The sequence below is a fragment of the Sorghum bicolor genome, chromosome 6 (assembly GCF_000003195.3).
Source record: "Sorghum bicolor cultivar BTx623 chromosome 6, Sorghum_bicolor_NCBIv3, whole genome shotgun sequence".
In the NCBI taxonomy this organism is placed as follows: domain Eukaryota; kingdom Viridiplantae; phylum Streptophyta; class Magnoliopsida; order Poales; family Poaceae; genus Sorghum; species Sorghum bicolor.
In genome coordinates, this window is record NC_012875.2 from 57753500 (window position 1) to 57780840 (window position 27341).

At 44.5% G+C, this 27341-nt stretch overlaps 3 protein-coding genes and 1 long non-coding RNA gene across 7 annotated transcripts; all 4 read left to right on the forward strand.

Moving 5' to 3' along the window:
- LOC110436667 lies at positions 1602–2488 on the forward strand. Its single transcript, XR_002454488.1, has 2 exons — positions 1602–1841; positions 2287–2488. It is a non-coding gene; the product is annotated as an uncharacterized LOC110436667 (long non-coding RNA).
- Positions 3730–6798, forward strand: LOC8079559 (programmed cell death protein 2-like). Of its 3 annotated transcripts, XM_021462407.1 has the most exons (8): positions 3730–4286; positions 4486–4569; positions 4804–4895; positions 5004–5071; positions 5165–5299; positions 5377–5605; positions 5730–5934; positions 6430–6798. In XM_021462407.1, exons 1-8 carry the CDS (start codon positions 4194–4196, stop codon positions 6568–6570), a joined length of 1047 nt encoding a protein of 348 aa, XP_021318082.1. In that variant the 5' UTR covers positions 3730–4193; the 3' UTR covers positions 6571–6798. The 3 variants fall into 3 exon arrangements, with proteins under 3 accessions (XP_021318082.1, XP_021318081.1, XP_002447196.1); XM_021462406.1 differs by having other exon boundaries at positions 5004–5299; XM_002447151.2 differs by having other exon boundaries at positions 5004–5299; positions 6475–6798.
- On the forward strand, positions 9395–13946 carry LOC8068460 (loricrin). 2 transcript variants are annotated; one of them, XM_021462934.1, is made up of 4 exons: positions 9395–9576; positions 10430–10503; positions 11339–11482; positions 11673–13946. In XM_021462934.1, the coding sequence occupies exon 4, from the start codon at positions 11674–11676 to the stop codon at positions 13648–13650; it is 1977 nt and encodes a 658-aa protein (XP_021318609.1). In that variant the 5' UTR covers positions 9395–9576; positions 10430–10503; positions 11339–11482; position 11673; the 3' UTR covers positions 13651–13946. The 2 variants fall into 2 exon arrangements, with proteins under 2 accessions (XP_021318609.1, XP_002447197.2); XM_002447152.2 differs by having other exon boundaries at positions 9396–9576; positions 11339–13946.
- On the forward strand, positions 17130–27341 carry LOC8068462 (DNA-directed RNA polymerases IV and V subunit 2). The gene is made up of 8 exons (XM_002447154.2): positions 17130–17388; positions 18043–18687; positions 19087–19293; positions 21601–22481; positions 22581–22872; positions 23472–24416; positions 25455–25726; positions 26417–27341. The coding sequence occupies exons 2-8, from the start codon at positions 18067–18069 to the stop codon at positions 26916–26918; spliced, it is 3720 nt and encodes a 1239-aa protein (XP_002447199.1). The 5' UTR covers positions 17130–17388; positions 18043–18066; the 3' UTR covers positions 26919–27341.

Sequence of the window (27341 nt, forward strand, 5' to 3'; positions counted from 1 at the left end):
CAGATGACCATCATTGGCCCTGATGATCCGCACCGAACGAACCTGCCCCATAAACGGCCGTCGCTAGTGTGCGTTTAGCTCGACGGCGACGCGCGGTCGGGATCAGTGCGACGGTTTCGGGCCGCTGGTCCTGCTCCTGCTCCTGCGCGGCGAGGCCATCCGGTGGTGGCCTGCCGAGATTGCACGTCAAGCGGATTTCGCTGATGGATATTTTGTGTAGGATGAAACGGCAACGTCAGGTCGAGATGCCGCTCGGTCAGATGGGAATAAGCTTCCATCCGGAAACAGCGCAATGTGCCTTGCTTTCGCAAGTCAGAGCTGCAAGCATGCCGAAATGGTCTCGGTATGTATGAATGAAATCTTACTGGTCAATGAACCGTCACCGACTCACCGCACGTGATGGAGAGTTATCTTTACGTCGGAGAGGGGAGTACGGGTGTCATACGATACGAATCGCTTCCTCCATGCATGACGTGAAATACGGTAGCTTCTTCTGAACCTTATACCATTTCCTTCCCCGGCACTGTGCCGTAGAGCGTAGACAAGAGATGTCTGTCTGTCAGGTTGCACATTTGCACATCACTACCTGATAAAAAGGAGCAAGTAGTCACTCGTAAGAAAAGAGCTCAGAGTCGATGGGAATGCATCAGATTGCTCTGCTCTGTAGTCAAATGCACATAGCCTTTTCCCCTTTCCGGTTCAGAAATGGTTGGGAGCATGATTCCCAACCAGTTGACAGGACGCAGTTGCTTGCGATTGTCGCACTAAAAGCAAACAAATTTGAGAATGGTTTTGGGTTATATTACGATGCGCAGAGATCTGCATACGTGCGGCATGCAGGACTGGAGTAGTAGTTACACTGCGATCCTGTGCATTCCTGCATCGTTCTTTCTGAAAGGTATGAGTGCTGTGCTGCTTTGAGAACCCTCCATGCACGCATACGACAGCGTATGTGATCAGTTGGCCCTTGGCCGTCCACAATTGGCAACCCGCCAGCCGCCAGCGCCAGCAAATCCGCAGAGGTAAAACAGTTCCCGTGAGCCTGGGGCCTGCCTGAGACCCTGACCGTGCAGTAGACACTGCGCAAAACGGCGCACCGCGACTCAGAGACAGAGTGCACATGCAGGCAGTACGCGCGGAGCTGCGGCGGTACCGCATGCATGCTACCAGGACGAGATCATGGACCGTGAGCAAGGCGAAGCACGAGAGTCTCCTGTACGATCGACGACGCACGCGTGACTCTTTCCCTTTCTCGGAACCAACAGGAGGTACGTGCTACCAATCTGCCCGTGGTGCGTGCGTGCTCATGCACCAGAGCCAGAGACCCAGCAAGACGCCACGGCCGCCGCGGCTGGCCACGCCCGCCCGTGTGCCGCGCGCGTCCCCACGGGGGCCACGGCCGGGCCGGCGCCCCGCATAAAACGCCAGAATGGGCGTAGGTTCCCGTGACTTTCTGCATGCGCACCTGCGGACGCAGCAGCGTACGAGCAGGCGGTGCGCGGCCGCCCGGGGGCGCAGTCACGGGCCGGCCGCGCGTGGCGCCGACGCGTGACCGCGCGCGTCCCGCCGCGCGGAACTGAGGCCCGATCGAGCTGGGGGGACGACCCCGCAGTTCGTTCCGGCGTCATCGGTGCGTCTAACAGCAACAACGTGCCGGGTGGGCACCGATCGAATCCGTTGCCGCCCGCCGTCGCTGTCGATCAGCCGGTGTGTGCGACGCTGTGGGGCGTGTGCGATGCGAGGTGTTTGTGTGCGTGGTGGAGAAGAGAAGCCGTTGGAGTCTTGCAGTTGCAGGTGATGATGACTCGAGCGTTGCTGGCTCATCACTCATGGCAATGCAGGTACTGATGAAAAACGATCCCGGGAGATGTACGGCTGCCATGTTGACGCGCCAGGCCAAACTAGTTCTATACCACCAGCTAAGGCTACCTGCATTGCGTTGCATGCTAGTGCTGCCTCTCAGAGTGTACTTTAGTCCTTGGCAACATTTTGATGATCATGCATTTAGCGTTCCTACTAGTGCCAATCTACTCATACGGAAAGTGCCGGTTATTTAAATTTGTGGGATTAATTACAAGACAAGATGCGGTTTCATCATCGAGTCAGTTGGGATCTAGTATATATAGGATAGAGATTATGCAGCAGGCACAGGTTAGTGGCTGGTGGGTCTCCCTTGCTTGCAAAAAACTCATCGCGGGTCTGATACCCACTCATCAACTCTGAAAAACGTCGCTGCAGAGTAGTAGAGCAGTGATATTCTACCAACCTTTCTTTTGATCTTTTCAGTGTCCCAGCTGCCAACCTTCAGATCAGCATGGCCTGCACTCCGCTGCAACTACAGCATCCACGCGATTCATCAGCATGCACACAGCTGTCTGGGAAACATCATGCGTGCTGTTCTTTGTAGCACCTCATGATCGACATAGATGTATATCTGGGATGTGAATAGTACAAATCAAATAACACCATGTATATATATTTATATTTATCTTCTGGATTCTTGCTCAGGGAAGAGAAATCGGTCGGTGATTGGTTGGTTCAGCGTACGCTGCTAGCTGCTGGGTACTGCAGAAGCATGCAAAAGTGCAGAGCTTCAGTATTTCAGACCGAACTCTGAACGTATTAGCTGTCCAGCATTTGGGACCCTAGTGGATTAAGATCCAGCACAACCATTCTTCTATCGTAAGTGCAGCGAAACGATCCATTTAATCGAGCCGTCCGCTCTCGTACGTGTCACGAACCCAGGGTTTCTGTACATTCCACACATGAGGTGTCAGATCCGGCCTGCATTCGGTTGCTCCGTGACAAGTCAAGTTGTATCTTCCATTGTCGCGTCGTGCTCGTGCTAGCCGATCGAATATCGGAACGTGCTCCAACATGTCGTATGGGACCGAAGTGTCACCGCCGGAGAATGTTCAGTTCCCAAAGAAGACACTGTTGGCATCTTCAGATCTGGAAGACGAAGGTGTTGGTTGGAACCTGCCGAACCTGACAGTCAGAGAGCAAGGGAGCTTGTCTGAAATTTTGGAGGATTTTCAAATGCAGCTAAACTCGTACTTCTTCATGAATGCCATAATTCTGTTAATCCGGACAATTTGGACAGCTAGGAATGATTAATCTTCAAAGCAATGCAACCAAACTTGCACAGACAAGTCCAAGTTTCCTCCAAAAAGAGCTTGACCTTCTCTCCTTTGGAGCCAAACAGAAATCGAGCCACTTTTATTTGAGTCCTGGTGCCAAAGTCTATTGTAATAATTATTACAGTCCTTTTTCTTGTTTTCTTTGTTTCTTGATTCCTCTGGTTGTAACCTGTTTAACTTTTGTTCTTTAGTTAATTCTCTGTGGGAGCTTCGGCTCCTCCAATTTCATAAAAAAAGGTGTTGGTTAATACTTGATCGTCGTATCCCGATCTGAATCCGTCGCTTTTGGCCCACCTTCAACTACGAGGCTTAATTGGCAACAACCAATTGTTAATCACGTCCGATAGTGCTGATGATTAGAGCTTTTTTGAGTAATTTACTAGTCAAATCAAGTCTCTGATAGTGCCATGTACAACATCACGAATATTAGACGACAAATGGACACACAAAAAGTTGGAGCTAGCAGGTATGCGGCCGGCCTTATACTGTACCTACGTGCTGGGGCATCGGATAGATCGGCGGAAGCACGGCGAGCCGACGAGTAAGTGCTCCACCCAGCTGCAGGCGATGAAAGACGCGGGAGGCGGCGGTGGAGGACTGGAAGCTAGCGAACCGTGGACCAGGGGTCGCCGGAGGGTGAGATGAGATCATGAACAAGGCAAGGCATGGCAGCAACGCCCTGCTGTGGCTGCATGGGCTGCATCCATCTGATCCATATTTTCTGGTTGGGCCTGACTGCCCTTATAGGCCCATGTCAGTTCGCAGCATACCTTACCATCGCCGGCCCAGACCGGCTCACAGTCACAGCGCCCCCTGCGGCCCTGCTCTGTCCCGCTGGCTCCTGCTCCTGCCAACTGCGGCCTTGCTCCGCCTACCGCCGTCGCCGCCTAAACCCCCCCCCCCCCAGTCCCCCACCGCTCCGCGCACGTCTCCTCGCGCCGCCGGTCGCCGGTGAATAGCAGGGGGTCCGTGCCTTTCCGTCATAAAGGACTTCGTCTTATTGGCCGAGCCTCCCTTTGCCGAGCAAGAGCACACAAAAGTAGGGAGGTGGGCATGGCGGAGGTGCATCTAGGTCTGCCAGGTCCCTGGGCGGCGGATTACCGGGAGAAGGCCGACCACTACACCACTAAGATCGGTGGAGTCCCTGTATGTCTTTTGTGTGTACCTCTTCCTGGTTCTAGCTTATGTTTTTGCTTAGGAATTAGAGGCCGAGCTTATGCCATGCATCTTCTTCAGTTAACCCACCACGATTATAAATTTTTCTTGATGACTCTCCTCAGAGGTGAGAAATTTGTCTGAAAGCCAAGCTCCTTTTGAGTCGTTTGCTGTTTTTTTTTTCCTGCAGGATTGGCCAACTGGTGATATGGGCATTAAGCCCGAGACTCTTCAGTGCAGCTTATGTGGGACCAAGCTCTGTCTTGTTGCTCAGGTGAGTGTCGTCGATTTAGCAAGATTTTACTAGTTGAAACATGAAACAGAGTGTTGCGGTGCTTGGGCACAGGCTTGTAAAGTAGCTTGCAATTCTCTGACTTAGCATTGCAAACTATGTTTACATGCTGATCCATGATGGTACAGAACGCTTGTATGTTGATACTAGTACTTTTGCCTCACCCTATTTAGTGGTGTTCCTGTAATAATAATAATAATCTGATTCTAACCTAAGGTACATGCGCCCGTGGCAAAGCTAAACATTGAGGAGAGGATAATCTATGTGCTTGTTTGCCTGACACCAGAGTGTGGACCTAAACCTCAAAGGCAAGTATATGCCAATTGATTCAGTCGGTTTAGCAGATATTCAGACCTTTACATGATCTTAAGTCAGTATGTATTTTCCCTTTTTTGTTTCCCTTTTTCTTCTTATAGTTGGAAGGTCCTAAGAGTTCAAAAATGCCGTAATGTTATGCAAACAGAAGGCTGTGGCGATGAATTAGGTCAGTCGAATGGACCTCCTTCTACAAGTGTTCCAGAAGAACAGAATGATAAAAATAAATTTCCTGAGATCAACGACGACGATTTTGATCTAGATGCCTTAGCCGAAGCACTTGAGCAAGCTGCAACTTTGGCATCTAACTCAAAGAAGAAGAATAAATCGAAGCATGCTAATGCTCCTGTAAAACGTTCTGTATTGAAGGAGCAAGCATGTGATCTGAGCATACCAGGTGAGGACAAATTTTAAAGAACTCGTTACCATGTATGCAAAATCTGAGTGTTTTGATCTGATAACATTTTGTTGCAGTTCTTCCTTGTTTTTACATATATTATGATAAGGAACTATATGGGGGCAAAGGCACTGTGGGTTCAAGTAGCAGTGAGTTGGTTTTGGACAAAGAAATCATGGATACTGCAAATGATGAAGAAGAAAAATGGGAAGGAGAAAAGTACGAGTACGATAAAGCTATTGGTGCTGACAGAACCTTTTTAAAATTCAAGAAACGGTTGGATGCGTACCCCCAGCAATGCTTTAGGTAGTTAGCCAGTTAGTTCATATAGTATCATTGCAACCTGACTTGGTATTTGCAAACCATTTGTTTCTTGTCCTTTTTGGTTTGCACAACCTGAATTAAATTTTGGCATGCAATATTTCTTTAGGTATTCTTATGGTGGCAAGCCACTGTTGGCTACAACAAAATTACAAGATCCTGGCACCTGTAGTCTGTGTGGTTCACCACGCCAATATGAACTGCAATTGATGTCTCCTTTATCATACTTTCTCCATGAAGCTGGAGACGGTTCCTCAAATTATGCACCCAGCAGCTGGACTTGGCTGACTGTTATCATATACACTTGCTCCAAGGTATGTCTTACTCTCCAATTTCCTGATACTGAAGTCTTAAGGAATTCTGCATGCCCAAAACGTGATCCCTGGATAGTAGTTCTACTTCAAAAATGATTTGATTTACAAAGTACACCATGAAGAACATTATCTCATCAAAGCATCACTTCAGCTTTGTGCAGTGAAGAGATTTCAGTGTCCTTAATGTTCTTAATGTACTTTCAGAATTCCTAGCAGATAAGGATGCTAGGTTGTCTGAAATGTCGGCCAGGATTTAATGCAGTTTAAAAAGTAGACTTTCAATGGTTCCATTTTCTCAGACAAACAAATTTCTGGTTTGTGAGTTTTGCCAGATTCCATATTGGCTCTTGGGAACACTTTTAGTTATCCATGCTATGGAAATCTTGAAAGTTCAGTGGGCAGTTACATATACATAGTTGTCATCGTTTAGTATTTCTTCTTCTTCTTGGTACTGTGGTGAAACCAGACTTGCTCATTGTATTCTTTTGTTTACAGTTCTCCACTTTGCACTATTCCTTAGCCCGTTTCAATTTACTGCAGAGCTGCTGCCCGTCTCCATGCGGTGGAAAGCCTCAGAGCTGTTGTTGGGGAGTAGCGGAGGAGGTGATCCTGATTCAGGAGGATGAAGTCCTTTAGGATCTAACCAGTGCCAGTTGAGAAACTATTGCAGATTTGAGCGTGTGATACACAGTTTTTGTTTTCCAATTGTTAGAGTTGTAAAGCTATCTGCAATTTTGAAATGTGTTTTGTGGCTGCTTTTATCTTGCCCTAGTATCCTGCAGAACTGTTATAGTTAACACGAATTGGTCTATTGTAAGTTTGCATAGTATTGTACCAGCCTAGCTTTTAAGGTTTTTGTCTGTGTGACTGTTCTTTTCCGCTGCAAAATCATTTTTTTTCTAGGTGCCTGAATTGTCAACTCCAATCAAAGGGTGGCCATGTTACGCTTCAACATCAAGGGATATGATGATCCGGTATGTACTATGTTCTTGCGTTAGCCTGTAAACCCACCAATCCATGCTGTCCATGTCTAGAAACTTCTCTTTTTTCACTCAAAAGAAAAGAATCTAGTACTTATTTTTTTGCTTCCTTGGGCCTCATAATAATAATTGTAAGAAAGTAGTACTATTCTGGATTAAAGTACACCTATTAAGTGATAAAACCGTACCGCAGCTCATATATAATGTAATGAACTGCATAATTCATCAGCTGTATTATTCTCGTTGCCAACCCTACCTGCACTGACGTTGATGCTTCATTTGCAACTTGTTGGTTTTCGGATCGCCGGAATTGCCAGCCAGGCTGCACCTGCACATAAATAAATTAGCCATAATATTGTAGTAGGGGTTTTTGCAGCCATGTTTTCTCCGTTTGAAGAATCTCTACGTACGAAAAGGATGTGTAGTATTATACTCCACTCACGCCTGCTAATGTTTTGTACCTCTGCTGAGTTCATCGGAAAAAAAAAAACGTTCGTGGAGTGCACCAAACTGCTCGCTCGGACGCTCGGTCTTGTTTAGACTAGGACCAGCATATGCATATGGTTTATTCGCCTCTTGTGATGGAGGTGTCCTCCACCTGTACTCAGCACGTCGGCGTCCGCGATGTTCCGAGTCCAAGACGGCACGTCGCCCGCCTGACCTGACGCTGACGGGGCGAATACGAACCAACCAACATCTACGAAATGCGGCGCCTCGCCACTGGACGGGCCGAGTAAACGCCTCCGCCGGACACGCCACTCCCTCCTCATCCATGGCGCCATGCCAGGCTCGGCCCGTCGTGCCCGGGGCCGGTGCGCTCGGCCGTGCCGTGCCCGTGCGTGCGGTGGTCGAATCCTGGGGCTGCCTTGTGGACGCCGAGAACGAACGAGAGGGGATCGGCTGCGAGCCTGCGATTGCGACTCGTACGTGCGCCGTGCGGTGGCCGAGCAGTGGGATGGATCGGCGGGAGCGCTGACGCGCGCGCGCACGTAACGCCGCGTCGGCCCCGCGTCGCGTGGACGGACGGCCCGGACGCAGCGAATGGGGCGCGCGCCGCGCGGGGCGGTGGCAACCGGGCGCGGCGCCTCCTTGACTCGTCTTTGGTCTTTCCTTGATTCCTTCTTCCTCCCTCGCGCTGCGGCGGCTCTGCTCGGCCTTGGCAGCTCGCCGCGCCTTGACTTGCCGAGCCTAGCCGAGGATCGCCGGCTCGGTGGGTGGCTGCCGCCGCGAGTGAGTGGTGCGGTGCCGCCACGCCAGCGTAACTGCGGACTTTGGAGTGCGGACGCTTCCGTCCGCTTTCCGAGGACGGACGAGAGAGCTAGAGCTAGCCGATCGGTGGTCTCTAGCATGATGATGGGTCGGAGCTGTGCCGCCCGGCGTGACCTACCCTACTGCAGTCTACAGTGGGGGGCACTCATGTGCTGTCCATCCGAGTTCCGAAAGGTGACGCCAATGTGCGCCCGCGCGCGCGCACCGGTCCAGACGCGACACGCCAGGCTCGTATCGTACGTTCCGCCGGGGGTCCATCTCGCCGCCCCTGATCGGCGAGGCCGCAGATTTCATTCACCCTCCCTCTCCATGATTGGGGACGGCCTCCAGCGAATTGGCCACGTCGATGTCGATCCCAACAGATCTCTCACTGTACGGACACACCCGGGTGCCGTCGTTTTCAGATGATTGTCCGCAAGCACTAGCAGCGATGAACGATGATCTTTCAGGCCCCCACCGTTGGACACCTCGTGTCACTGTAAGGGATATTGTTAAAAACAGGACCATTTCTTCTCCTGTAGTATAAATAATGTGGTAATTCTATTCTAGTGGTCCGTGGCTTGTGGCTAGTCAATCGGACGGCCAGGAGGCGCTGAACCCACGCGGTGCGGGCCCCTCGTGCTTGCCTCGTTAACGTTAGTCGTCAAGCTTACGCACGCACGCGGCCGCCGAGCAAAAACAAAACAAGGAGCTGTTCATGGCGTCAGAACTGATTGAGGCCTTGTTTAGATAAAAACTCTTTGGGATTTGATAATGTAACACTTTTATTTGTATTTGATATTTATTGTCCGGACTAACTGAATTCAAAAAATTCATCCCACAAATTATAAATTAATTGTATAATTAATTATTATTTTTATTTATATTTAATGCTTCATACCAATACAACGGAAAATCTTATAAAGTTTTCGAACTTTACGATAAACTAAACAACGCGAAGCGGCCACCGCACCCACCGTCAGCTGCTCCAGTCCCAGGCTCTCCACGATGCCCCGTTGGCCGTTGCTTCTAACCTCACGCGACACGACGCCGTGCAGACAGCAGCAGCAGCCCGCGGCCGGCTCACCGCGTCGCCCCGCGATGCCGGGCTGCGGCTGGGGCCGGAGCCGGATCCGAGCGCCAGGCCGCGCGTCCGCTTCCAAATCGCGCATGATGCCATGATTAGGTGGTTGATGGCACTCGGGTGGTGGTGGTGCGCTGCTGCTCTGCTCCTTCCGAGCCCCAAAAGCCAAATTCCATCCCCCTATGGCATCGGTACGCACGATGGCAAAGCTCCCACCTTTTCCTCCCCCACGCCTCTTTTTATCTCGCGCCTCCCGTCCCCATCGCTCCCCCTCGCCGCCCAGGTCTCCTCCACCCTTTCGCTTCGCCGCCTCCGGGGTTCTCCGCGCCGGTACTGAACTCCGCCTCTCACTTCTCTCTCTTTCTCTCTTGCTATGAAAAACGCAAGCTCTCACCTTCTCTCAGGTTTTAATTGTTGCTTCTTGGAGGAGAATTCCACTTCCCTTCTCGTGGCGTTCGTGTGGCAGACCTTTTATTAGTATACTACTTAGCAGTAGGACTTGTTTGCCCTGTGCTTTTCTTTATGACCCCAATGAATGATTTCTTTCGAGCAAAACTTGGCAAATTGTAGCAGTTGCTGTGGCTCTTGTTTGTTTTAGTGGAAATTTGGTGAACTCATATCTCTGTAGATAAATTAGTATGCTTATCTTCTCTAAAGTTAGAAAAATCAAGGTACATGCTGTGACATTGCTTGTCAATTTCTGCTGCATGTTTCTACCTTTCGAATACAAGGAGGTTGGCTTTGTAATAGCATAGCAGATAGCACCTAAGCAATTGTCTTCGCCTTAAGGGTAGCACACAACTTTTTGTTTTCTTTTGCGTATCCGTTTTATGGTTTTTAGATTTTATAACTTATAACATGAGCTCAAGGAATTTGTTCAAACAAAAGAAATCATTATCTTTGGGAATTTGCAACTTCTTATATCGAACTAGAGTTCAGACGAAGATGTTCTGTCTGTTGCTGTAGATTTCCTGCTGGTTGGAAAGTTCACAGTTCTTTCCCTCTTCGTTGTTTAATCTCCTTTCTCTTTAGTTGCAACTTGCAAGTTTTGGGCATTCAAGGCTTTCCTTTGGGTGCAGTTCTTGTGACAGTCATTTCAGGACTAATTGTTTTGTGCTGGAATTATTGGATGCATGAAAGTTAAGATACTGCCTTAAATGATTGTCTTTCTCTATGGTTTCAGTGCATTGATTTTGATGGAAAAGTTGGCATAATTGAAGATTTGCGGTAGATCTTGTGAATTTTAGTGGGAATTTGGTAAGTTCATCCATTTCTTTTGTAGGCAGTTTCTTAATTCCATGTTTGAGCTGAAGTTCCCGATTCAAGGAAAAAACTAATCTTTTATTCGTTAGAGTACCTATATAATTTTCTATGCGTCAACAGCATTGCTTAATGTTTAGTGCATACCCATGCAATAATTTCTAAATTTTGCTCTGTAAAACATGTGCTCAAGAGATATGGACAAACAACAAAAATAATTATAACTGGAACTGTGCAACTTCTTGTCCAGTGGACATGGATTGTCTCTACAGTAAAGTTTTTCAAACTTTGTAACTCAACTTCAGAGGGTTGTGAAGATATGTCAGTGATTATCGGTGTAAGGATTCTGAAGCAATAAGTGCTATTACAGTCTTTCACGTGATGCTGCTATTTTAAATTAAACAAACATTATGTTGGCCATCAGATGACTTCCCCACAGGCGTTTTAAGTTTCTTCAGTAATCATATTGCTTCTCTATGATTTTTTTTCATGCTACTTAACTGTGAAATCAACTGATCAGCAAAAAATTTTATGTATGCTTGTTGAAACTGTTTCCATTAGATACATATGCTAACTTTGGTACAATTTTTCTCACTGCTGAGTCCATTTATAGTTGTACTCAGTCCTCAGATTCTTGTGGTTTTTTGCATGCAGATTTTCGAAATATTGAGCCGGCTTGATATTTGCACCTTTTTTTTCTCTCACGTTATTTGCGTCATCTTAATAAAAATGGAACATTAGCTTCAATCAGCTGTTATCTTATTATTATTATTATCAGCCTTCAATCTTATTTGTTCAATTTCACTTATGGCCTTACTTGCTTCACCTGCAGATCGTGGAAAGTTTATGAAGTCCCTTTGGGGTTCTTGATGCATAAGATAGTGTGCATGTGATTTGCCCATAGTTTCGGCAGCCTCATCGTTTTCCATTTGGGATCAATAAAACTTCATGCTCATGGACAGGGCTGATACATCAGGTTTTGTCAGTGGTGGCATACATTACATGAACATCCATGTGTATTTCCATTTTGTGTATACTATGTGCTTCCTCAGTGGTGAAGTTGTAAAGCTGGGGTTCTGATCTCTGTTGGTTGGATTGAGCATCTGGTCTCTGAACAGCATATAAATTTCTTCCTATCATAATCCTACCTTATTTATACTAAGCAGGATGGACCTCAATATGACAAATCTTTGGTTTCGTGGGAAGGAACATATAGCTGCTTCTTCAGTCTCCCAGGCCCAACCATCTGCCATAAATTGCAGGAATGAAGAACTAGCTGTGTCAGCCGTAAACTTGGGTTGCATCAGGAGCTCAGAAATATCACAGAACTCTAGAAAATCCTTTCAGCATGTTGATCAAAGTTTGGCCACTCCTGATGATAGCTGCAGGCTGGTCCTTGGACTTGGGCCAACACCAAATCTATATTCTGCTGATAGTCACTCATTTGGTGGAAACAAAACTTATCAATCTGCAACTTTGCTCACTCAACATTGTGCCACAACCGACCCTGGTTTAAAGTTGGGTCTTTCAAGATGTAGCTCAAGAAATTTGCAATCTACAACAGCGAGTGGCAAGAAGAATTATTCACCTGCAAGGAAGACCGGTATCATCTTTCCACTTATTGATGAGGGATCAACTTCAGCAAAGAGGAAACGAGGTGGCTATATGCTGCCACTTCTGTTTGCGCCAAGATCAGAAGGTCTTTGTCTTAATGGAACATCTCCAGACACTGATGTCCAACAGCATGATGAAACTGGATGTGATACTGAAAGCGATCATGATAGATCTCTGAATCATCACGAGATTCAGCCTAGCCCTGGTTTATCCATTACAGCTGATTGTTCTTTTGCTGCAACTTCTGATATAGTAGCCGGTACAAGTGGTGAGCAGAGGAGTCATCAGCGCCATCCAAAGAAATGCAGGTTCAATGGGTGTTTGAAAGGTGCAAGGGGTGCATCAGGACTTTGCATTTCTCATGGCGGTGGCCAGAGGTGCCAGAAGCCTGGTTGCAACAAAGGTGCTGAGAGTCGAACAGCATTCTGCAAAGCTCATGGAGGAGGGAGACGCTGCCAAGAGCTAGGCTGCACCAAAAGCGCCGAAGGGAAGACAGAGTTCTGTATTGCTCATGGTGGTGGGCGCCGGTGTGGGATTGAGGAATGCCCGAGAGCGGCAAGGGGAAAATCAGGATTCTGCATAAAACATGGTGGAGGTAAAAGGTGCAGGATAGAGGGTTGCACTCGTAGTGCTGAAGGCCATCCTGGGTTGTGCATCTCACATGGAGGTGGTCGCCGGTGCCAGTACCCAAACTGCGATAAGGGGGCGCAAGGAAGCACCATTTTTTGCAAGTCCCATGGTGGAGGCAAGAGGTGCATGTTTGATGGTTGTACCAGAGGCGCAGAGGGCAGCACGTCCTTCTGCAAAGGGCATGGTGGCGGGAAGAGGTGCCTCTTTGAGGGAGGTGGGGTGTGCCCAAAGAGTGTCCATGGTGGAACTAGCTTCTGTGTTGCGCATGGAGGGGGCAAACGCTGCTCCGTTCCTGGGTGCACCAAGAGCGCCCGTGGTCGTTCTGATTGCTGTGTGAAGCACGGTGGTGGCAAGCGTTGCAGGTTTGATGGGTGCGACAAGAGCGCACAGGGGAGTACTGACTTCTGCAAGGCCCATGGCGGGGGCAAGCGATGCGCTTGGAGCACCGGCTGTGACAAGTTCGCTCGGGGAAGGAGTGGTCTCTGCGCTGCACATACGACCCTGATGGCTTCCAAGCTAGAGCATGATCCTGGACATGCACGAAGCATGGTCGGGCCTTCCCACTTCAGTGGCATTGTCTCCGGTTCATCAGCTGCTGATAGCAACATGGACCATGCCATCTCATCATCTGGCCATGGCGCATGGTCAGACTGCGTTGACTCGTCAGGAGACATGCAGAGCGCTGGCAGGCTCCTTATACCACATCAGGTGCTGGTCCCTGGCTCATTGAAGGCCTCTCCTTCGTGTGGTCTAGCAGGCAACGGCCGGGATGACGGAGGGAGTCGGAGCCAGAGCTTTGGGCTCGTGGTGCCGGAGGGAAGGGTGCACGGTGGAGGGCTGATGTCCATGCTTGGAGTTGGAGGCAACCTGGGAAACAATCCTGATTGTTCGAAAACCTGAAACACCAAGTATGTGATGTAGTGAGCACAAACAGAGAATTCAGGCTATCTTGCATGCCTCTGTTATGATCATTGCAATGTAATATATACATGATTTTTCAAATGGCCATTGTATAACTGTAGTACTTGCCAATTGGCCATTGTGTAACTATAGTATTTGCTATGTACAAGAGTGGTTTTAGCATTTAGTCAATGTTGTGCACAGAGCTGAGAACTGCATAGTTACTTGGGTTCAGAAATTATATGAAAGCTTGTAAGTTGTTTCTCTCTGAATTTTTGCAAACCTATTTACTGAAATATTTAGTCCTTCCTGATGGGTTCGAGCCTTAGGCTAGTAATCAGTGGGAGTGTTGGATTCACTGTGACCTAGTGCTTTTAAAACCGGTAACAACTGATAGTTTATTCAGAATTGCAGAAAAATGTGTAATGTGGAAATTTAGAAGTTTGATCACATAAAAGGTATTTCCTCCATTCCAAATTATAAGATATTTTGTTTTTTCTAGATATACTACCTCCGTTTGCGTTTACTTGTCACCAAACTTTTACTGTAGCAATTTTGACTATATGTTTTTTTCTGCAAAAGATTTTTAGATACATCAAGTTTTCACATATATGATTCTTTATTGAATATACTTCATTAGTGTTATATATATTGAAGTATCTAAGATTTTTTAGAAGAAAAAAATAGATAGTCAAATTTGCTACAGTAAAAAGTTGGTGACAAGTAAACACAAACGGAGGGAAGTATTATTTATTTTTCTTGTGTATCTAGACATATTGTATGTTTAAGTGCGTAACAATAACTATATATCTAGAAAGCCAAGACATCTTATAATTTAGAAGGAGAGGAGTAATTTGTTTTCAAAATTTCAGCAGATTCTGTAGATTTGGCGTTAAATTTGTATCATTATTGGTCCCTCTGGAATTGCTTGGCCGTCATTCCTCACCAAGCAGTCAAGCACCCATGGTAGGAAAACCCTTTGCCTGGGGAACTTGCCTCATGTTGTAGCTTTCCCAACAAAGAAAATGGGTCAAGACGCTTTTGGTGAAGAGGGGGATGATCATGTCACGCCGTTAAGATCGTGTCCTGTAATAAGTGTTCACGATCTGCATTTAGTCTCTGTTTATATTCGCTTTTTAAATCAAACTATATTATTAGCTATCCGTCATCCATTTTTCAGGTGATCATGTGATGCACATCCATTTATGATTCCACATCACGTAGACAGTCCAAAGGGGTGTGAAAGTCTCAAGTTTGTGTGCTTGGTATGTTGTTATGAAGAGCTCTTATTCATGTGTTGTTCCCTAGTTCTTGCTCCACTATTTTTTTTTCTTTTGATCCACTTGAACAGGTGCCTCACCCTCCGGTCAACTAAGTTTAGATTCGTCAACCCAGTCTCGCGACAACCAATTTTGTTGAGATCAAGCACACTTAACCCCAAGGACTTGACGGGCCAGTTAACAAGGCAGTGGCCACAATTAGTACATTATCTTCTCTTTTCTGTAGGAAGGATCTCTTGATCTTTTTAATCCGTTTTGTTGCCCAAGTTGCTAAAGGAAACACGATCGTGTGGTAAAATCGGTAAGGGCTTGTTTAGTTCACCCAAAAACTAAAAACTTTTCAAGATTCTCCGTCATATCGAATTTTTCGGCACATGCATGGAGCATTAAATATAGATGAAAATAGAAATTAATTGTACAATTTATCTGTAAATCGCGAGACGGATCTTTTAAGCTTAGTTACTCCATGATTGGATAATGTTTGTCAAATAAAAATGAAAGAGCTACAGTGTTAAAATCCAAAACATTTTCGCATATAAACAAGGCCTAAAACGAGTCAAGTGACTAGAGTCATATATAAATCCGTTTTTGTCGTATTAATAGGCAAAACACCTATAACTTTTTTTTTCAAATAACACATATGAAGGATGAGCACGTTTGATCTAAAAATTCTTTTTTTTATCATGCTAGTAAGGTACAAATATAAAAAAAAGCTCGTTTGGTTATAGGTGTTGAAAAAAAAACAAAATATAACTTTCCGCATCACTACCAATACACTATGAGCTCTCGTTTGATTACGAGTCTAGGAAGACTATGCCTAGACAGGTAGATTCCAAGAAGTTACCCGTGACATGTTTGGATTAGATCCTGGTGACTTGCGACAATCCAGTTGCTCCCAGGCAATCAAAATCTAGCGCCTGGCTCAGTTGCCTGGCCTTTTTGGTTTGATTTAAACCAATAAGTACCATCTTTAAATACAGAGTATTTATTATTAGAAATATTTATCCTCACAAAAAATATTTTGATAATAAATCTACTAAATGTGGAAAACATAATGCAACTCATTTAATTTGATAATAACCATAGTAATGTTTTAGAGCACTAGCAAAACAATACACTCATCCAACTTACTTGGTCAGACAATAATTATCAATTTTACAGACAACTTTTAGGCAACACTTTTTGCTAGACAAATCGTCCAGAACTCCAACCAAACATGCTCTATATTGTACGCTATTTTTCGTCTAAATTAATAGACAAAGCGTTTGCATCTATCGTGGTATTGGTAACAAAAGTACACATGCAGAAGCTGAACGCTTGCCATTTGGTAGTTTGATTGTTTCACCCATAGACGGTGGTGACACGTTGTGCCATAGACCACTATAGAATTTAGATTAACATTGAAATTATAGAGTATAAGTGTTCTATACTATAAATAAAAATTACATTTAAAATACTATTATTTAGCTTATTATATTTAAATAGACCACCCTTACACTAAACCCTAATTTTGCCACTGGTTTCACCTTTTCTCGTTGCCGTTGGTTGGGCACACTGAACAGCTACCCCGTCCTATCCGAACCTGTGATGGATCGCGCACAGAAGATCACATCACGCGACACGATGTTCTTGCCCTCCTTGATCCCCGCGAAGAGGCTAGTTCTGCCGTTCGATGTCCCGCATCGCACCATCGACGGTCGATCTGTCTCGGCGGACAGGAAATGCTCGTCAGAACAAGTATTACACTATATCACAGAGTTAAAGACAATTAATTACATATTATTTATGGTATTTTGCTGATGTGACAGCATATTTATTTAAGAAAGAGGTTGAAAAAAATAAGACTTCAAATCTTATTTAAACTACAAGTCCACATTGTTCGAGATAATAAATAACTTTAGACTCTATGATAGAGTCTGCATTGTGAGTGCCCTTATAGCAGGCTGTAAGCCAGCTAAATGCTGAGGTGGAGGAGAGAGAAGAGGAGAGAGTAAAAGCCGGTTGTAAGCTTACAACCTCAGACACAAAAACCAAAAAAAATCTGTAAAACAGACAAGTGGACCATGTATTAATAATGATGAGCTAACTATTATATGATGAGTGGACTGCAAATACTTGCTCTCACTGAGACCGGGACCCATAGAGCACTCTCTGACCACTGGCCCGCCTGTCAGAAGCCACCGGGCATCGTCGACGCCGCCGGTCGTCCCCGTTAAACCCCCCGTCCCCGACTCGAGGCGATTCTACTTTCTCCCGCACCGCAACACCGCCAGAACCCTCCGTCCCTCCCTCTCCCACCCACTCTACGAAGGAACAAGTGAAGCGCGACGGCGGTCGCGCCGCCCGCCGCCTCCCACCACCGCTGGCGCCACGCTGCCTCGCCGCACCGCCAGCTGTCCGCCGACCCCGCTCTCCGCGTCCGCGTCCGGCCTACCGCAGCTTCCCCTTCACCCACCAGGTTCGGATCCACCACCCGCCGTTCGTCCGCACTTTGTAAGAGTGGGGAATCTGAGAGCGTACCAAGGAAGAATGCAGTTTATTTTCCAGAACGAATGCAGTTTATTTTCCATGATTTTTAGGGTTCAGTTGAATCCCTGTGCCTCCTATGTCAATTTCATCCCCTGGTGTTTTTGATGACTCGTTTTTCGGTAGACTTGCTGTGAAAATAAAACCATACAGATGGGATTTCTCTGTTGTGATTTGCTTTATGCTGACGTTTTATCTGTGGCAATCGTCCAGTTTCTTCAATTGTCCACTTGATGATGAGCCAGGCTGTTGATAAGTGATAGGATGATGTTTGTATATTATTGTTTTCTGCTTGGATTTCTCTTATATGTGCTATCACTTGCTCCTTGGTTTTTATGCAACTCAGTGTATACTCTGGGCTTTATAAATGATTTAACACCATTCTAAGGTTGAGGCACACAACTCTTTGGAAAGATGCTTCATGCATGCCAATTCCCCTTGCGCCTTATGTCCGTATTTTTCGTAGATCATTAATGCCTTAGTTGTTTTGGTTTCATGATCTTAACAGTCCACTCTGTATGGTATTATTTCTGTTGAGACGATTAATTTCTAATTGACTGTTTTGTATTTTTGTGATACTTGATAGGTATAAGCTGCCAGTGCTTGTGTAATGGAAGAGCTACAGAAGGACAGTGGGCAACCATCAAATGGCTCTGATTCTGAGCCAGAAGCTATGGTATTGGATGACAATGGAGCAGGAAAATCCCGTAGCATGGAGGGAAACGAGGATTCTCCTATAGATGCCGATGTAGGCAAGGATTCTCCTATAGATGTCAATGAAGGCCAGTCCTCTATGGATGTGGATATTAAGGCAAAATCTTCTCTCAATGATGATGTTAATGGAAAGTCTTCTTCCGAGCCATATTCCAATGCTCCAATCGACATGAGTGTGGAAAGCCTAGAGAAATTTTGCAAAGAAGCATCAAGGTCCTTCTTTGATGAAGTTGGTCTGATAAGCCATCAGATAAATTCCTACAATGAGTTTGTCTCACATGGGCTCCAGGAGCTTTTTGATTCGCTGGGGGAAGTGATCGTTGAACCTGGCTATGATCCTTCAAAGAAAGGATCAGGTGGCTGGAAGCATGCCATCATAAAGTTTGGGAGAGTGAAGCTTGAAAAGCCTGTGTTTTGGACCGGCAAAGATGAAGGTTCTGTTGATTTTAAACCTTGGCATGCTCGTCTCCAGAATATGACATATGCTTCAAGACTTAAAGTAGAAGTGACTATTCAGGTCCTGAGTATTTTCATTCTTTTACATGTCCATTACTTGTTCTTTATATATGCCATGATTTTCCATAAAAAAATGTGCCACCTGGATGAGCTATAAAATCAGTGTCGAGGAAAAAAAAAGTATAGCATCGTTCTAAATGATTGAATAGTAAATAAAGCAGCCTAGGAGTGGATGGGCGATTGGTGTTTTGAGGACATCCCATCAGTCGTCAGCACTATAGTTATTCTTGTTTTCTCCATTTGCTCAATTCCATTTAAAGGGTTGGTTACATTTACTTATTCCTTATGTATGATGAAGCTGGATACATGTAGTGACCTTGGTACTTGTTTTGGTGTCACTCACATTTGCTTAGATTTTATGGTCACCTGATTATCTATTGGTTATTTTTCATTGTATCAGGTTTATTCTTTGGAGAAAAGTGACAAATCGAAAACAGGGAATGAGGGTTTTGTTCAAAAAAGGAACTTCATGAATGAAACTCATTGGATATTTATTGGCCTCCTTCCGGTTATGGTGAAATCAAACTTATGTTTGTTGCATAGTCTCAAGGAAAGTGAGTGCCTGTTTGATGCAGGTGGATACTTTTTGGTCAAGGGAATGGAGAAGGTATAACTCTGGAATCTCTGTGTTAATGTATTATGTAGGATGATTGAATTATTAACTTTCAAGTGTCCTTTTGTTGCTGGTATGGGACTATAGGGCTGTGAGCTTTCTTAGAACCCATTCAGAAAAATTGTGTAATGTGCATTACTGGTATCTCATAAGAGGGTGGAAAATGTCCAAATATGATTGTAGCTATGTAAACACAGGATTCTATCGTATCTAAGGAAACTTTGGCACATCAGTCATTTGAGTTGGTCTCCTCCTGGTGCCATGTTAGCTTCTTGTGTCTAAACCTATGCAGCATGGATACATATATCAGTGTCGGGCAGATATGATATTTAATTAAATAAATAATAAAAAATTAAAATTATAAAAGCAATCGCAGCCAAAAGAAAGTTCGATATTACCCTCCAATATTGGTGTTTTCCTATTTTCCAATTTTTGAGTCAACCAAAAGTCACGATAAACATCTCCATTCACTAATTTTTGAAACAATAAAGTTCATAAATCACTGTAGGGAAACATAGAAGTTCAATGTATGAGCTCTGCCCTTGGTCATTGGTTTCATTGGCATAGAAGTATAGAACGAAGCATTAGCACCAGTACTACTCGAATTTGTTGGTGATGCCATTTGCCATCTTGTTGCGGCTGGGAAAAATCATGGACAAAACACAACAGAGTGCACTAGATGAGGATGGTGAACAAGGAAAATCAGCAGAGGTCAAGAACTTAAGAACATGACTAATTCGAGAATAGAAAGCCAACAAGAGGGTTGTCGTTGGCTCGTCACTGAATTGCTGCTAGGGGCCTGTGCATGCTGCGACGTGGGGGCATGGTGGAGCTTCTTATCGGGGGCGGCGGAGGTGCGTCGCCAGTGTGGCGGAGGCTCATCGTCGGCAGCCAGTGGATGGGAGCACTTGTCTTTGCTGTGTCGATGAGCTGGTGCACCGGTGTGCGGGTGGCGACACCGCGACACGATGCAACGAATGAGGCACAGAACAGCGTGGGAGTGGTGGGAATGGATAAGGATGGACTATGAAGTGTCGGAGGTGTATTGGTGGTCTGTCCCAGATGCGTATCGCCGGTGCGTAACAACATTTGTTGGATTTATTTCATTTCCAATACGCTGCTGATACGTATCGGAGGTGTATCCTTTGCATATCAATATCAGATATGTATCTGATAAGGGATACACTGCCCATCACACGTATCCATGCAACACAGGTCTAAACTATGCAGCACGGATACGGATACATGTATCGGTATTGGAAGGATATGGATACGGCAATTTTGTAAAAAAAAAAAATCAGTACGCGGATACATTTTACTATTAAAAAAAGATAATAACACGTTAAAACTAAAATTGATAAAACAACAAAACATTGCAATCTACTTAAATACTTAAGTTCTATTATTAGTTTTACAGAACAGCAGTTCTCAAGTCTCAAATATAGGAAAGTAATAAAAGGCATTCAGGCTCACATCAAGTTACTGTTTCCTCATTTGTTTCATTCTCATCCACGACATCAAGCTGCAGATCACCCAAACCAAAAGACACAGCTTGCAATTCAGGCTCATCAAGGGGAGAGGTCAGCCACTTCGAGAATGCCAATACCACCAAGTGAATCAAAAGAATCTCCTCCTACATCCCAGTCTTATATGCATCAATTCTTCTTGACAGATGCCTCAGTGGGGAGCAAAGAAATCAAGCAACAATAGAGTAGATCGAGAAGTGAGAACAGGGAAGCGGATGAACTCATGGCTGTCACAGGAGTCGGAGGGTCGGTGGATCAACATTGCGGCGGGGGGGGGGGGGGGGGGGGGGGAGGGGGGGTGACTCGTCGTTGGCGGCCAGCGAGCGGGACGAGGCGTGCGTCACCGCTCGAGTTTCTGGGAGGCAGCGCGAGGGTGCGGGAGTTCCAGCGTCAGGGCAATGGGGGCTTGGAGATAGCATTGTTTCTTGTTGGGCTGGGCCGTGTCCAATGGGCACGTACTCAAAATTCACGAAAATAATAAAAAAATCGGTCTAAATGAGCTGCAGTGTGTTATTTAGCCATCTTGGAGATTCTAATAGATTTTCAAAGTTCCAGTGATAATTATTTACAGGAACGATGCGGATCTGCTGATGACATACTCAGATACTATTTCACGATTTCAGATACCTGATTATTTGCTAAGTTCATTTGGAGTTTCCTTTTGGGGCGTGACTATCTGAGTCATAGCCTTTTTACTGCAAAGAGAATGCCCTTTGAATCACATATAGTATTTTTCTGTCATCTAACTATGTTTCTATTGTTGTTATACCTGCAGGTATTCATTGCTCAAGAGCAAAGATGTCTAAAGAGGCTTTGGGTTAGTGATCGTCCTTTCTGGATGATCTCTTTTATGCATGAAATCAAGCGTAGACGTATATATATTAAACTAGTTGAATCTACAAGGAGTGAAGATTTCAGTGGGAGCAAAGTCATTTCCATTTCCTTTTTGTATGCGACAATGCCAGTCTGGTTGTTGTTCTTTGCACTTGGAATATCATCAGATAAGGAAGCCTTTGATGTGATAGATATGCAAGATTGCGATGCTTCTGTTATCAACACGATATCTGCAACCATCAAAGAATCTGATGAACTGTGTAAAGGCTTTCGTAAATCAGATAAAGCTCGTCAATATGTTGATGAGTTGGTAAAAAGTTCGAGATTTCCTCCGGCGGAGTCCTTTGATGACTATGTTGCTAGGTTTCTCTTTCCTGATATTAATGGAAATAGGAACAAAGCATTTTTCTTAGGGTACATGGTGAAATGTCTGCTAATGGCTTTTACTGGGAAGCGTAAATGTGATAATAAGGATGATTTCAGGAACAAGAGGCTGGACCTACCTGGTGAATTGCTTGGAAGGGAACTTAGGGCGCAACTTAGGCTGTTAGAGAGGCGCATGGTTAAGGCCATTCAAAGAGATTTAAATAATGACCGCGAGTTACAAGATCTTGAACGTTATATAGATGCATCGATTGTTACTAATGGTCTAAATCGTGCCTTTTCCACTGGTTCTTGGTGCCATCCCTACAAAAGAGCTGAACGGTGCTCAGGAATTGTTGCGACTCTAAGAAGAACTAATCCTCTTCAAATGATGTCTGACTTGAGGAAAACCCGGCAGCGGGTTGCTTATGCTGGGAAAGCTGGTGATGCAAGATATCCGTAAGTATCTTATTTTTCAGCAACCAAGTATTGCATGTCCATCTTGTGTTTTTCTATCTCCTAACATGGAGTGACTTAAAACTAAACCCTTACGTACAGAAATCCATCCTATTGGGGAAAGCTGTGTTTTCTGTCCACTCCGGATGGTGAAAACTGTGGACTTGTAAAAAATCTAGCTGTTACTGCTATTGTTAGCTCAAGGGTGGGGCAGCCCTTGATTGAGAGCTTCATTTCTTGTGGAATGAGTAAGCTGAATGACATTCCTACGGAGCACATTCAAAGAATGGATAAGATCTTTTTGAATGGCAATTGGGTGGGATCTTGTAAAGATTCAGCTTCATTTGTATTTCGATTGAGGTGCATGAGACGCAGCAGTATGATTGATCCTCAGGTTCTCTCTCTTTCCCATGGCTGGTCACTTTCTGCTTTAACTTATTTGCAGCCTTTACTAAGATGCTTGGTGTGCAGGTTCCATACATTAAAATGTTTTGTTTTAGAAGAGTCCTAATTTCCTGTCATTGATTTTACAAAAGTTTTTCATCTTTAGTATACATTGATCCATATAACTTGCTTATAAAGCCTGCTTGAATAATAATGGTTTTCCTCAGTTCCTTTGCAATCTTAATGCTCTGTCTTATATCTATTACCTATTTTTTGAGGATAAATGTTTTTCACAATTTGGTTAATGATTGAGTATAAATAGGTTAAAATCATTTCCTTTGAAGTGACCAAGTTGTTATATTAGTTTGTTTATTATCAATTTCCCAAGTTGTGTTCTGTGTCTTTCTTTTCTGTTTCAGTTAACCGCTGAACATTTCCTGCCTATCTCGACTGTTGTGTTTGAGTCATGTAGTTTTAGGTTGCATCCTTTTCTCAATGCACTAATGTGAGGATGTCGGTTGTTTTTAGTTGTTGACACATTCTCAGTACTGCATACTAATATTCAACACCAAGATGTTCTTTATAATGTTTCTTGTTTCATCTTATTAGGTTGAAATTAAAAGGGACAAGCACCACAAGGAGGTTCGTGTGTTCTCTGATGCAGGGAGAATCCTCAGACCCCTTCTTGTGGTTGAGAATCTTAATAAAATCAGAAAACCGAAAGGGCGTTCATTCTCTTTCCAGGAATTAATGCAACAAGAAATAATTGAGTTCATTGGTGTTGAAGAGGAAGAAGATATACAATGTGCGTGGGGAATCAGGCATTTGTTTGAGAGTGAAGGAGCGATATCTAGTTATACTCACTGTGAGCTGGATCCTTCCTTTCTTATGGGATTAAGCTGTGGTATCATTCCTTTTGCAAACCACAATTTTGCTCGGAGGGTGTTGTACCAATCTGAAAAACACTCGCAACAAGCTATTGGGTACTCAACGACAAATCCACACATCAGAGTTGATACTCTTTCTCATCAACTTTATTATCCTCAGAGGCCTCTTTTCAAAACAGTTATAGCCGACTGTCTTGGCAGATCAGATTATACTGCTTTTGGAAGAAAAGATGACTACACGAGACCAGAATATTTTAATGGACAAAATGCAATCGTAGCAGTGAATGTTCATCAGGGGTTTAACCAAGAGGATTCCCTGGTTATGAATAGGGCTTCTCTTGAACGAGGTATGTTTAGGACTGAACACCTCAGGAGCTATAAGACAGATGTAGAAAACAAGGATGGAACCAAACGATTGAAATTGAAGGAAAAGATAGACTTTGGAAAAACAGAAAGCAAAAGAGGGCGTGTTGACAATCTTGATGATGATGGCTTACCTTACATTGGTGCAAGTCTTCAGACCAATGACATCGTCATTGGAAAAGTCTCAGAATCTGGAGAAGACCACAGTATTAAGCTGAAGCATACAGAAAAGGGAATGGTTCAGAAAGTATTGCTTTCAGCAAATGATGAAGGGAAGAATTTTGCTGTTGTTACTTTAAGACAGGTAAGCCTTCTTTTGCTGCTCTTCATTCCACACGTGTTGGGAACTTGGGATGAATTGGGGTGGAAATAAGGTGGATATGAGTGCAGCCAAACAAGACCTAAATGACATTTGTCTTAGCAAAGAAGTATTAACCATTAACCAATTAGTACGTTCCTTGAATTCTGGCTTCACTAGCGAGCGTACGGACCTTATTTGACAATAGAATGCTGCATTCTTCTCTTGACTGTTCCACCGATTGACATAAACCATCTGTAGCTGCATTGGCTGTCAATTAAGCATGTTGCCTGTTTTGTGTGCCTGGCATTTTTATTTAACCCAGTAGTTACCTTGCTCTTGGGTGATTATTGTTGGTCTTATTGACATTCCTTTTTTAACCCAAAAAGATTAATGAATTATCTATGCCTATATTCTTGCCATGCAATTAAGAGGAGATCATGGATGATAAGAAATACAAGCATCAGTGTGTGCTCATGGATACTTCATCCTTCATGGTTAAAATAAAACTTGGTTCGACTTTATTACTTCTTTTCTTTTACAACACTTGGCACTATTAGCTTTTAGGATGTAACTTAAACACACGCTAATATTTCTAAGTACATATATTCTTTGTGTACCAATGTTGGCAATTCTTACAATGGTAATTTTACACTATTGAGCCATATATCTAAAAACCCATTGATAATTAGAAAATCAATGCTGACAAGTTTTATGAAACAGGGGTAGTGCCTTTTTATGGGGTTCACCGGTTCAGCACTTTACATGATTGCACTGATCCACCCCATGTCCCATACTCCAAAAAAGTAATAATAAGAATTTGGCTTCTCCTTGTTCTTGACTTTTAGGACATGGATGAGCCCAGATAGGCTGCTGGCTTGGTTGGGCCAGCAGCTCAACTCTTTTCCATTTCCTTAGATTCCTTCCAACACTTATAACGTGACTATTCTGATTTTCTTTGCTTCCCCATCCCCACCTTCACATTTATACCACATGTTACTTTTTATTGACCATATGAAGCTTTCTTTGTTGATTTGATTTTAGGTTCGGACACCTTGCCTTGGAGATAAGTTTTCCAGCATGCATGGCCAAAAAGGTGTTGTTGGTTTTCTAGAATCTCAAGAGAACTTCCCATTTACTCACGAAGGTATAGTCCCAGATATTGTGATAAATCCACATGCCTTCCCAACACGTCAAACTCCCGGACAACTGCTTGAAGCTGCTCTGGGGAAGGGAATAGCCTGCAAAGGTACAATGAGATATGCAACACCATTCACCACAGCATCTGTTGACGTTATTGCAGAGCAGTTGCACAAGTAAGTGTTTCTTCTTGTAACGGATGAATAGCTGCTTGCCTTAATTCAGACCCTTTCAAAGGGTTGAGCATTTTCTAGCCTCTTTTAGTTGAACTTTGTAATCGTTAAGCTTACTAGTACATCTTATAACAACCTTGTACGTCATTAATGCACCCTATGCTCTCAAGTCTTAACTCTGTTAGTACTTCACTGCTTATTACACATACAGAAGAAGAAAAGGAAAAATAAATGTAGGGAAATAAAATGCACATGCACAGAATGGCTGGTGGCTAACCTCGCATTTTGTATATTGGTCACTTGAGTAAACATGTATTGCATTGTTCTTAGTATCCCTTAGGTTACAGTAATTTCACATGTATGTATTTTTTTTGTAATCTTTTGCTCCAAAATGGTGGAAGCACACAATTTCCTTTCCCTTTCCCTTTTAACTTGTATTACTATCAGTTGATGCTTATCTTTTTCTTAACTGAGACATCCATAGTGGCACCTCAAGTAGAAGATATAAAGCTGAGTGTGCTCACACACTAACATGTTATCAGTGAGGATCTTACTTCAGATAATCAAGTAACTTTGCATGGAATGTATCTGAGAATGAAAATATTTTAGTTATTTTCTTGCGTTGTAGACTTGTTTTCTTCTGTGACTTGTTTAGTTGATTTCCAAAATTTTATGTATCTTGTTGCATCGCAGGGCTGGTTATTCACGGTGGGGAGCTGAGAATGTTCTAAATGGCCGAACTGGTGAAAGAATGCAATCCTTGGTTTTCATGGGTCCTACCTTTTACCAGAGGCTGATTCATATGTCCGAAGATAAGGTGAAATTCCGTAACACTGGGCCGGTGCACCCCCTCACGAGGCAGCCTGTTGCTGACAGGAAAAGGTTTGGCGGAGTTAAGTTTGGAGAAATGGAGCGTGATTGCCTCCTCGCCCACGGGTCAGCTGCCAACCTGCATGAGCGCCTCTTCATGCTTAGTGACTTCTCCCAGATGCACATCTGCCAGACATGCGAGCGTGTGGCCAATGTTGTCATGAGGTCTGTTCCTGGAGGCAAAAAGATCCGTGGCCCCTACTGCGGCTTCTGCAAGTCTTCGGAGAACATAGTGAGGATCAATGTGCCCTATGGCGCGAAGCTGCTCTACCAGGAACTCTTCAGCATGGGGATCTGCCTCAAGTTTGACACCGAAGTCTGCTAGGAACTTGTAGACCTGCTTGTATCCAGACATCCAGTTATGTACATAAAGTTAGCCTATGAGGATATCGTACTGGGCTACTGGCAGCTATGTGAAAACTCGTGCCGATGTGTGATGCTGGCATAGCAAAGGATGGGCGAGTCTGATGGAGTGCAACGGCACTGGCAGGTGGGTTTCTCCAACCCGATGTGGGGATCTACCACTGCTCTGCTTTGAGGATAAACTCTGTTGAAACTAGAAACCTTGTAGCGTTTATGTGCTGTTTCGCCCTGCTCGTCTGATAAACTATGCTCAAGTGAATGAACACTTGTTTCCTGTTTCTTGCTTGAATTGCGCTGTCGCATGCCTTTTTGTTCTAAGATTGTGTTTTTGTGGAGCACCTGTATTGCTCCGTAGGGATCATCAGGGAATGTTGCTATTGGATCA

Coding starts and splice junctions, on each gene's coding strand:
- LOC8079559 (XM_021462406.1), top strand. CDS start 4,194: ATGGCGGAGGTGCATCTAGGTCTGCCAGGTCCCTGGGCGGCGGATTAC. Junction 4,287..4,485: donor CTAAGATCGGTGGAGTCCCT/GTATGTCTTTTG, acceptor TTTTTCCTGCAG/GATTGGCCAACTGGTGATAT. Junction 4,570..4,803: donor AGCTCTGTCTTGTTGCTCAG/GTGAGTGTCGTC, acceptor TTCTAACCTAAG/GTACATGCGCCCGTGGCAAA.
- LOC8068460 (XM_021462934.1), top strand. CDS start 11,674: ATGGACCTCAATATGACAAATCTTTGGTTTCGTGGGAAGGAACATATA.
- LOC8068462 (XM_002447154.2), top strand. CDS start 18,067: ATGGAAGAGCTACAGAAGGACAGTGGGCAACCATCAAATGGCTCTGAT. Junction 22,482..22,580: donor GCTGGTGATGCAAGATATCC/GTAAGTATCTTA, acceptor CCTTACGTACAG/AAATCCATCCTATTGGGGAA. Junction 24,417..25,454: donor CTGTTGTTACTTTAAGACAG/GTAAGCCTTCTT, acceptor ATTTGATTTTAG/GTTCGGACACCTTGCCTTGG.